Consider the following 11,469-nt stretch of genomic DNA (forward strand, 5'->3'; position numbering starts at 1 on the left):
AGCTTTTGGGGTGGTGACCTCAAGGTTCTTTACATTTAAGGAAGCCTATGTGATTTATTTATTTTGTACAATTTGTGATTTCTTTTGTCTTTGTTTTTGCCACGAGTAGCTAATTTTCTTTGTAGTGAGGATTAATGCAACTCAATTGAATCTTTACGTTTCTGAATTAATATTTAATGCAATTTTTCATTTTATATTGAATGAATTTGTCTGTTCTTCATGCTTCTATGAGTCAATCTTCTTGTAAACTGATATAACATTCATGTATGACAATAGAGAGATTGATATATAAATCGAGGTTGATAAATTCATCGTTAATTTGTATGAATCTAGAGATAGACACATGAATCGTGCAATCCTTATGTTACTTTTATGATTCTTGATTTTAATGCTTAAGCCCTTTTGGGAAACACCAAGGAATTATGATTCTCTAACTAGAGTAAAGAGTTAGAATAACGAAAAATTAAGTTTTAACTAAATTAGATGAATTGATTGGTAACATAAAAAGGGTGATTAATTAAGCTTTTAATTTAGAACATAAAGGGGAGATTATGGGAAATTAAATCTCTAATTACGCTTTTCTTAATTGCATAAATCCTTGTTATTGGGTTCTTGTTTTTATTTTAATTATAACTTAGTTTATAATTAAGTCTCTCATTCAAGTTATCTAGCTTAAGTAAAAATAGTGAACTAGCGCTTAAAACATTAATCCTCATAGGAACGATATAATAACTTCTTTATTACTTATACAATCATTACACTTGCCGAATGTGCAACAATCAACATCTCACCATTATCTTGATTTAATATTAATTGAGTTCAATAGTCAATAAACTCGAATAAAAGCAAGCAATGATCAAAGAAAAAATGGATAATAATAATAATAATAAATAAATCATAAAAAATTCTATCATATATCAATGCTAATAACTTGCTTCATTGCAATCAAAGAAAAACCATTTCACTTAATCTACTTCACAACCTCGTCTTCTAGTGAAAGGAGTAACTTTTTTTTTATATACATGAAGAGTAACTTTTTTGTTGACAATAAATTAGGAGATAGACACACACAAAAAAGTAAAATCAAACAAGAGTGATATAAATAATACAATCGAATTCTTGAAATTCATGAGGTCGAGGAAAATGAAATATCAATATATTAAAAATATTTAAGTGATAAAAGCTTATTTCCCTTAATCAATGTTTAGAAATGGAAAAAATGATTCTGAAATGATCGTCTCTTTATAAATTCGATAGTGCTCAAATCAGAATAATTGGATTCAATGAACATGTTGGAAAAAAAATCGCTTGAGTTTCTTTTTATCCATTATTTATATAATAGAATACTTAAACAAAACTCACAATTTTTTTGTATTGGGTTGTCCTTCATTTTGAAAAAAAATTAAGCACACCCTTAACATAATTAGAGAAGATGGAGAACCAATACCAGATCCAAAGTCGAGTGGACGCCCATAGAATCAGGAAACTGGAAAATCGTCTACACCAACATAGCAATCCAGATCAAAGAGGAGACCAAGTTCGAGGTGAAGGACACAAGAGAAGGGAAAGAGGCTGGGATCACGATCACGATAGAAAGGAAATTGCAGGTAACATAAATGAAAATGAAGCAAGTAACCGAGGCTGAGGCGACAACCACGACCGAAATAGAGATGATGGTGGAGCGCGAGATGCTGATCGCGACTGAAATGATTAAGATCGGGGATAAATGTAGCATAGAGGCCAAGGCGAGGTGGGCGTCTGCCGGCAGAGGACAACACAATAATAGTTTATTCACAGACATTATTGTGAATGCACCATACCCAGAAGGCTTGAACTCATCACATCTATTGAAGTATGATGGAAGCCAAGATCCCAAGGTTCACCTTAATGCCTTTAACACAGACATGTATGTCAAGGGGATTGATGAACCAATCATATCCTGACCCTCAGCATCAACACTGGAATGAGTGGCAATGACATAGTTCTCGAGGCTGCTGTCAAACTCAATAGGATCTTTTGAAAGTTCGCAAACAAGTTTCTCCTCAATTTTTCCACAAGCAAGAAAAATCTAATGTTCTAGTTCACCTAAGGGATAGTTAGACAGCAGATAAGGGAGCCACTTCGGAAATACTTAAATCCCTTCAAGGACGCGGCATTATAGGTCCCAAGATTGAAGGAAAGTGTACACTTTCATTTAGTCTTGGCTAGGCTAGATGGGACATCTCAGTTAGCGAGGTTCATTTATTAAAGATCCAGTGAAGACATTGAAGGAGTTGACTGCTTGATCGAAGAAGTACTTGGTGTTGGAGCAAATCGAGGCGGCAAACCCCATATTGAGTGTAGCGCTAAGAGGCTGCAACCCATAAAGGTGGAGCCCGACCAAAAGAGAAAGTGATCGAACATGAAATATGAAGCAATCCAAATTTCGAGGAAAGAGCACAGACAACCGCCTTTTCAGGGGAAGATATGATAAATACACTGCCTTAAAAGTTGCTTGATCGCAAATATGGAGGGAAGTAGCTCAGACCGCATTGAAGAAGGTGCATACAGAAAGACCCAAGCCAGTTCGTGGCAAAGGCGGCCTAGACCGCTTTAGGTACTGTGCATTTCAGATTGGCCACAGGCATACCACTAACGAATGTTGAGACCTCCAGGATGCTATGGAGGAGTACATCTAGGAAGGAAAATTATGCCAATACCTGATCAGAACACAAAGAAAGAATAATGGCAAGCGAAGACAAAGGAGTAATAGTAAAAGCAAAAGTTAAAGCCTATCAAAGGACAAAAAGAAGGAAGACTCAAAGGCAAAAAGCTGGAGACAAACAGCGACGAGTTTAAGGAACCTGAGTTTAACTGTGATGTGATTAGCGGAGCCTTGAAAGGCAGCTGGGAACCTAGCAGGGAGAAGTCCCTCCAATCCAAATAGGAACCTCGGTCAGAAAAATTTAAGGGAATAATGCCCGAGAAAAAACCCCACTTATGGAAACCAAAAAGCCGAAGTCAGGCTCATTCGGCAGTTCGAAATCCAAAGCATTTAAGCTCAGACCACGGGCATGGGCAAGTCCCAACTACGAAGAGCGACAGTTCTAGCCGTAAACATGTCCTAATAATGATTACCACGTCGGCCGACTCGATCACTTCGTCGCAAAAGAGCTTCAACACGGCGGATGAGACTCAACGAAAAAAAAAGCCTGTCACCACAGACATAATGTCACTTGCATCGCAGCTAGGGGTGTAAATGGGCTGGGCTGGGCTTTGGCCATCCTGGCCCAAGCCTACGTAAAAAAAAATCTAGCCTATCTGGCCTACTGGCCTATTAAAGGCTTTATTTGTAGGCCAAGCCCGACCCATTTTCAAAAATAAGAAAGCCTGACATGGCCTACAGGCCTTGTAGGCTTCCCACTATATATACTAAGCAAAAAAAATAAATTGTATAGAGCAAAGAAAGTTTCATTCATCCATGCACTAGTACTTCTCATAAGAAAAAGATGACAAACAAGAAAGAGTCAACATAATACCTCAGCTCTAGAATGTATATCATAGAGGAATAAAGTCAAAGAAATGAGAAAAATAAGAAAAATACAATCACTGGATGCTGAAATAAAGTCTACAAGAGAATGTCATTCATTTAAAAATCTTTAAACCACCATCAAGACAAGGGAAAGAAGAGTACTATTGAAAGATCTTCATCAGTAACATCATAATCCAGCAAGGTACCCATTGCTCCATGGTATTAAGCTGCAACAACATGTAAAATTTGGAGACATTAGACAAGTTTTTCTTTTATAAAATAAAATAGCACAAAAAGTAAGAGATATTGGTATTTAGTACTTTGTGTCTTTGCCACATAAAATAAATATTATTTTATTATTTTATTTTCATAAATTAAATAGGCCAGCCTACAAGGCTGTAGGCCGGGCTTGACAAAATTGGCCTATGGCCTATTTATTAAAAAAGCTTTTTTATAAGCCTAAGCCTACTCTACTTTTCTGAAAGGCCGAGCCTGAGCTGGGCTTAATGTAGGCCGGGCCGTAGGCTGGGCTGGGCCAGCCTGGCCCATTTACACCCCTAATCGCAGCTACTCGAAAACCCAGACTACCGGGCTAGTGGGAAACTGTTATGGACCTGACATAAAAGCCTATAGTCTAAAAGGACCAAGAAAGGCAACAACTAAGAGGAAATTCAGGAAAATTAAGGAAAGATTCCTTATTTGATACTTATCCTAGTGCGACAGCAATAGATTAGACATTGGACCCCCCAACAATCCACCAACGGTCCAAAATTTCATTACTTACAGGTAAATTATATAAAAAGGAGGTAAAACCTTCGTACATGACACTTCTCTCTGTCCACACACACTATCTATTTGGCTATGCCGTTATTCTCTAGTGTACAGTGATCAGCTACCTCAAAGATATCTCTTCCATAGATATCCTGACAAAACCCTTAGATCTAGGATAAATTCGCTAGTCTTTGACTAGACATCTCTATCCTCAGGATAAAACACAATTTAATCATGAAAATGACAATTTTAATCACGAATCACCAATTTAACTAGTTTAGTTTAGTTTTTTAAGTTTATTGTATCAACCTGACCTAAGAAACTCCCCGACTCGATGTCCATATATACATTTTCTATTTTGCAGGTACCAAAACTTTAGTCACTGACCCATTCTTTTTAATTTTGCAATTGTTAATCAACACTAGCTCCACTGACAGAAGTCCTTTAAAGCATTTTGGAAGTACAACAATGAAGAAGTACGTCAACAAGCTTTGGGTTTAAATCCTTCTGCAGAAAAGCAACCCTTAACTTACAGCTTGTTTATTTGTTTTTTGTTGTTCTCGAAGTATGGCCCACAAAAGTTGTTCTTTGAAATGAAGATGTATGCATTGGTAGTGAACTCGGACGATTTTTTTCTTCCCAGTTTTTTCATCAAGAATGAAGTATGTAACATCCTTACTTTATCTGTCTATTTTTTATGCCAAATCAAATGTCATTTACTTATTCTTTGTTCGTTCCTTATGTGTTATGGTGATAAACATTTTCTACCTCCCCACCCCACTAGTACAATATTGAACCTATTAATCTAGAGAAGAGAATCCCAACATATATAATTGATGTACAAAAGTCAAGAAGGGCTAACATAGAAACAGAATATAGTAATTGAATGGCTTATTTTGAGAACATATGGAGTCATAAGATTCCTCTCTGTGGAACCTGAACGGGATGGCTCTTGCAAAGCTGTCATGTTGTAGCAAGTAGCTATGTTGACACTATTTTTGTAATATAAAATAGGGATTAATTAATTTATTAATTTTTTACAGGAATTGTTCCTTTATACAAACCCTCACACGCAGTATTTTTTTAATGAAGAACTGAACCATTCAATTTTTATATACATAAACAATAAAATAATGTAACTTGTACAAATAGCCTTGAAATGACACCTGACTAGACTAATCCCAAAATCAATATGCATTATTTTGCTGTCACAGCCGCTTTCCTTTCAACAAACTCAACATTTTCTATTTTAAAGCATTCCATGAGTGGGGACATCCATCTTCTCGAAAAATTTCAGGTTAATAAAAAAGTCAATGGTGAAAATTTAACAAATTCCTCCAACTTATTAATTTAACCGTTTCACACACAACTAAAACTGGGAATAGATCCTTCGAGAAAAGGAAATTCAAAGTACTAGTACAAAGAGTGGTTTGTGTGATATATAGATCAAACACCATTAAAAAAAAAATTACAAGACTTGCATGTGACTTTTTTTATTTTATGTTATTTATCCTATGGGATCTATTTCCTCTCTCTCTCTCTATCTCTCTGTCATATTCAATTTACACTTTACACATAAATTTATGAGGCTAAAAGATGTACTCCCACTATAGTTGCTTTGCTGGCCCATGTGAAGTGTTGTTTTGTGTTTAATCTGAGATTCCAGTTCATGGCGGCCGGAATCTGACCCACCCCACAACTGCAATGATAGCTGGCCCATGATCAGAAAGTGTGTCAGATAGGTACCTTGTGCAGTCCCAGATGAGTCTTAATAATTATAAAAAGGAAAGAAAAAAAAAAGAATTGAATTTTATAGTGCAGGGTGTTTGTGGCATGCCTTTGAATGAATGACTATCTGCTATGACAAAGTTCAGTTACATCTCTTAATCCCAACTGAAAAAAAAAAAATTAAAATTAAAATTGAAAATTGAAAATACTCTTCATCCAATCAGAAACCTCCTTATCTTGTCTCATTCAACCGTGTCCACTGAAGAAAGTTTGTTTGTCGCCATCTCATAACGGTTACCTCCTTCATCTTCTTCCATGTTATCATCTCCCTCTTCATCATCATCATCATCTTCTTCTTCTTCTGTGTCTTGCTCCTCTCTTTCTTTTGTTTCATACTCACCTCCATTATTATTCTCCTTCATCAAACCATCTTCCGATTGTTCATATTGAGGAGGAGGTCTCCATTGTTGCTCCGGTTGCACCATCAATGGCTCCATCATCTCATTTGGCTTCATATTATGGAATGAAGCACCAAAAGGGTTCTGGTTTTTGCTCTTTTCTTTATATAAAGCTTCAAGCTCATGAAAATAAGGACATGTCTTACTATCCTCACGCCTTTGCTTGTTACATTCCTTGACTTTCTTGAAATACTTGTTAATGTTCTCCCATTTCTCTTTGCATCTCTTTGCACTCCTATTGTACCCGAGCCTCTGCATCCCAGTTGATATATCTTCCCAAAGAGGAGCTTTTGGTCCATTTTCCTGATAATTGGGTTCAAGACTTGTTCTCAACCTTATCAGAGCATGAACTTCTGTTTTTGGCCACCTAGAAGAGCTCAATGGAGAAGAATTGTGACCATTGTTCATTTTATGGATTTCAATTTGGTTGTTAAGTGGAGGATGCTGCTGAACTTGCTGTTGTGGTTGTAGTTGTTGTGATAACTGTGGTTGTTGTGGCGGTGGTTGTTGGAGGAAACTGCCACTTGTTGCTACAGCTTGTGTTGTGGGATTTTGCTGACCTGATGACAACTTCTGCAAAAAAGCAATAACTGCTGCATTTTTTGCTGCTGCTGTTGATCGTTCTTGAACAAGGAGCTCATGTTCTCTGTTGATTCTTGCCATTTCTTGAATCCTCCAAGCGTCTTGTTGTGCAACTTGTTCTCTCTCTCGTTTGTCTATGGCTTCCAAGAACCTCTTCTGCATTTCCTCTTGTTTGGCCAAGACTTGTCTTGTGAGCCTCCTGAAGTAGTCCTTCCATTTTCTCTTCTTCCTGTACTTCTCTTCCAAGTCTTCATCGGAAGCAGTGGAAGAAGAGGTGGAGGTGGTTGAGAAAAGGTTCATGTTGGGCAAAGAATATGGTACATTGTTGTTGTTATTGCCTTGTGATGATGGGTTTCTAGGGTTGGTTGTTACTGTTGTTGTGGAAGTTGGGGTGGTAGGATTGGTTGGTGGTGCTGCTGGTGGTGGTGGTGAAGGAGAAATGACTGTAGGGTTTGTGGATGGAACAGTGGTGACATAAGAGATTGTTGTTGGCAATGCCACAGTGTTTGTTGCCAAAGTAGGTTGTGGTTTTGACGGGTAAGACACTGTGAATCGGTTCTCAAGGGCTTGTAATTGATCAAAAAACCTATAGGTTCTTCCTTCTGATTTTCCACTCCTGCTCTCTTTGGTTCTTTTGTGGTACTTGTACACATTCTCAAATTTCTCCTTGCACTTCTTTGCGCTTCTGTGATAACCCAACTCTGCTAGTTTCCTACATAGATATATATAGAGGGGGAGAGAGAGATTATGATCAAATTTTGTTATCGTCATCCATTGAAAATTGGAAATTTCTAAAAATAAATAAAAAACTACTGCTTCACACGTAAAGAAGTCTTGGACGAGGAAAAAATACTACCCTCACCGTACTTAATTAAAAACATGAAGGTAGTTCATACCTAAAAGAGTGAACAATAATTAAGATACAAACTAGTTAGTAAGAAGAAGATAAACTCAACGAAATTTGAGCAAATTCCGCAGAAACATATTAAACTCACACAGAAGTACGATTCATTTCAACTATGGATCCGTTATGCATATATATATATATTATATATTTCTTCGTGACCATAGGATATGCTTTATAATTAATTACATTAGACTCAGATAGAAGAATTCCAGTAATCTGATTGGATTGACATGAGTAATCTTATTACTACAAAATGTAAGAAGACTCTGAATTACTGTCTGATACTTGAATAAGACACCCCAATTGATTCCTTGAAAAATGATGAAAAACTGCATAGACAAAGATGAAGAAACCAATACACAAAAAAGTAAACTTAAAACATAAGATATATATATATATATAAGAATGGAATTAAGTTAAATCATAATTATATCAAATACTTGTATATATATATATATATATATTACCTTGAAACTTCTTCCCAGAGTGGACCCTTGAGACTTGAATCTCGAAACACAGCTTCCATATCCGACCTTATCTTCAAGAGAGCCAAGGTTTCTTGGCGTGGCCACCGGTTTCCTCCGCAGCTGATCTTATCACCTTCATCTCCACCACCTTCCCTTCCTTTCTCTTCACCAGAATTTGCATCCAAAGCAATCACCTCGCCACCGTTAGAACCCTCAAGGGCTGTCGTCGCCGCCGCCACGGCTTCCCCGGAGGTGTTCTCCAACACTGTTACGTCTCCGAGCTGCATATTATTAGGCTGAGATATTTGTCCCTACCTAAGCAATTACAGCTTGAGAATAAGGGAATATATCAGAAAACAAGGGGAATAGTATACTCAAAGGGTTTTTATTATGCGCATGGAGATGCTTTGTGGTGAGTGAATATATTTGTTTATTTTTAGGTGGGATCTGTCAATTTCATCATAGAAAATTAGATAAATTATGCTTTAATTAAGCTGGCTTAGCTTTTTCTTTCTCTGTGTCTATAATTATTATTAATTGTTGATGTTATTATTTTAATTTTTACGATTAGGGGGTATGGAATCTTTCGGTTTTTTTTTTTTTTTTTTTATGGGGTTGGGTTGAAAAAAGAAAGACAAGGAAGAGTCGCTTTGGGTTCTCTTATGTGTGTCATACGTAAGTGCTGGAAAAAGGAAAAGAAAAGCTAAGGGATAAACTATAAAATAGATCATTTAAAGGCAAAATAATGATAGGGTAATAAAATTAAAATTGAAAAAATAATAATAAATTTTTTTTTTCTTTACGTATATGATATATTTTTGAAAAAATTTAACAGATGAAGTAGTGGGAACAGCCTGCAGATAGCGACGATGGAGATAATAAGTTGGCCCATTTGTAGGTCAGCTTTGCTTGTTGGGGACTTTTGGATTTCAGTGGCAAAAGGGCATTTTGAGATTACTAAATTGCCCTTGAGATGGTTATCTTTGACCTTCAAGTAATCATGGATCCCAAGTTTTCTTTGATAATGGTATGGTGAGCTTAATTATCCTTCATGGGATGCTTTCAATAGTTCTTGTACTTATCATTAGGGTGATTTTCCCATAATGCCTGTGAAATTGAATTAAATATTGCTCAACATAGAATTTATACTAACAAAAACAAATATCTTATAATTTATATCTAAAATAGTATCTCTAATAATTCGAAAAAAATAATAATGTTAAATGCATAATATCATTTACTTTTTTCACATATTAACAAGTTAAATCCATAATAATAAGAATAGGAAAAAGTATGTATCATTTTAAAGGATATAAAGTTGTCATTTTAAGAGAGAGAGAGTTGACAAAAAAAAAGTGTGGGTCCCACCTCTTTGTGAGAGTGAAATGACACAAGTTGTATCATTTAAAAGGATAAACACTTTTCGCATAAGAATAAGAACAATAATACAAGCAAATTTTAATTGATCATGAAGGCACGTGGCCAAGCTTCCGTGTAGAGCACCCTAGTTTGACAAACTTAAAGATTGAAGTTGGTTTAGAAAAGATACTAATTTTAATCTAGTTAGATGATAATGATGAATACATTATCTATTTTACGAGATGAAATAATGATTTTTGGGTAGATAGATCATAGATGTAGGACACTTTGTAAAGGCAAGAAGACCATTTATGAATGAAGTAATTAACCGGTGACAAATTCAGTTAGCTTCGACCTAACATAATAAATAGAATGAATTTTTTGATAGCTAAAAATCTCCTAACTCCACATGTTTCTCAAATTATTTAAATTTTTATCAGGGACCATTGTATATAATGAGATTACTGGACAATGGATATCACTCGTTATATATTGAGTCAATTCTTCCCTTTTCATTCACAATGTAAATAAATGTTCAATTAGATGTAAAAAAGTGGAGAAGGTGATAAAGTGGACATTATTTTCCTTATTTTGTAATTTTTTGGATCTAAGAGTTCCATTAACTTTTAATGACCCCACAACGTGCTTCAACGTGGTGGACTTTATGAGCCAATACTATTTTATTGGCTTTTACCAGAAAAGAAAATTGTATGGCTCTGAGAATTTCGAACCAGAACCAACATGACCGTTTTGAATAGATTGAGCATTTCAGGGGGAAAAGAAAGGAGGTTAATTTTATTTTATTTTTAAATAAAGTAGTTGTGTAATGTTTATAAAAATAAATAGAGAATGATTGGAAAGTTGTATGATGATTTATCATTTTATTTCTTTCATTTTAAAAAAATTAAATAAGAGAATATTTATTAAAATAAAAAAATTTACTCTCTCTTCCCTTAATTTTCATCCAATTATCTGTCTCCCACACATACCTAGAGTCTTCTCTTTCTTTTTCTTTTTTTTTGGTAAAATAGAGTCCTCTCTTTCAATCATTTAAGTAACTAACCAGTATGTAAGTCATGTATTGAATAAATATTTTTAAATTCAGATAAAATTTTAAAATTATAAATTAAAAGAAAAATATGCAATAATTTTACAAAAAATGGAAAATTATTTAAATTATAATCTATAAAGTATATATTAAAATAAAAATATTTAAAATTATTAAATACATATATATATATATGAATACTTATTTTAAAAGAAATTAAATTTAAAATTTTAAAAAAGTAAATTAAAAGTAATATGTGACACTCTATAAGAGAGATTAAATCACTTTAAAAAAAGAGACTATATTCTAATTTAATATATAAGATTGAATATTATATTAAATTTTCAATTATTAAAATGTCTAATTTTTATTTTAATTATAATAAATTATTGTCAATTCATCCTTCTTATAAACAGAGATACAACCAAATTATACATAACTCCTTAAAGGATCATGAGCATTTGCTTTTGTTAATTAATATCTATTGAGATCAAAATATGTGAGGAACAAAAATATGTAAAAAAAATTTCATATAATGATGGCATTAAAATTTAAATTTATAATCTTATACAAATTAACTATCAAAATTCCTCTCCAGCAACCCACTAACTCCTCATGGCTTAAAGATATTTTTTTGA

At 34.5% G+C, this 11,469-nt stretch overlaps 1 protein-coding gene across 1 annotated transcript; it reads right to left on the reverse strand.

The window, feature by feature from the left end:
* Positions 1-5,704: 5,704 nt before the first annotated feature.
* LOC133291005 (trihelix transcription factor GT-2-like) lies at positions 5,705-8,799 on the reverse strand. Its single transcript, XM_061489171.1, has 2 exons — positions 8,425-8,799; positions 5,705-7,762 (listed from the first exon to the last, which is right to left on the reverse strand). The coding sequence occupies exons 1-2, from the start codon at positions 8,709-8,711 to the stop codon at positions 6,253-6,255; spliced, it is 1,797 nt and encodes a 598-aa protein (XP_061345155.1). The 5' UTR covers positions 8,712-8,799; the 3' UTR covers positions 5,705-6,252.
* Between the last annotated feature and the right edge of the window lie 2,670 nt (positions 8,800-11,469).

This window comes from Gastrolobium bilobum, unplaced genomic scaffold (assembly GCF_033153095.1).
Source record: "Gastrolobium bilobum isolate Gb01-03AN ecotype WA unplaced genomic scaffold, APGP_CSIRO_Gbil_v1 utg8260, whole genome shotgun sequence".
In the NCBI taxonomy this organism is placed as follows: Eukaryota; Viridiplantae; Streptophyta; class Magnoliopsida; order Fabales; family Fabaceae; genus Gastrolobium; species Gastrolobium bilobum.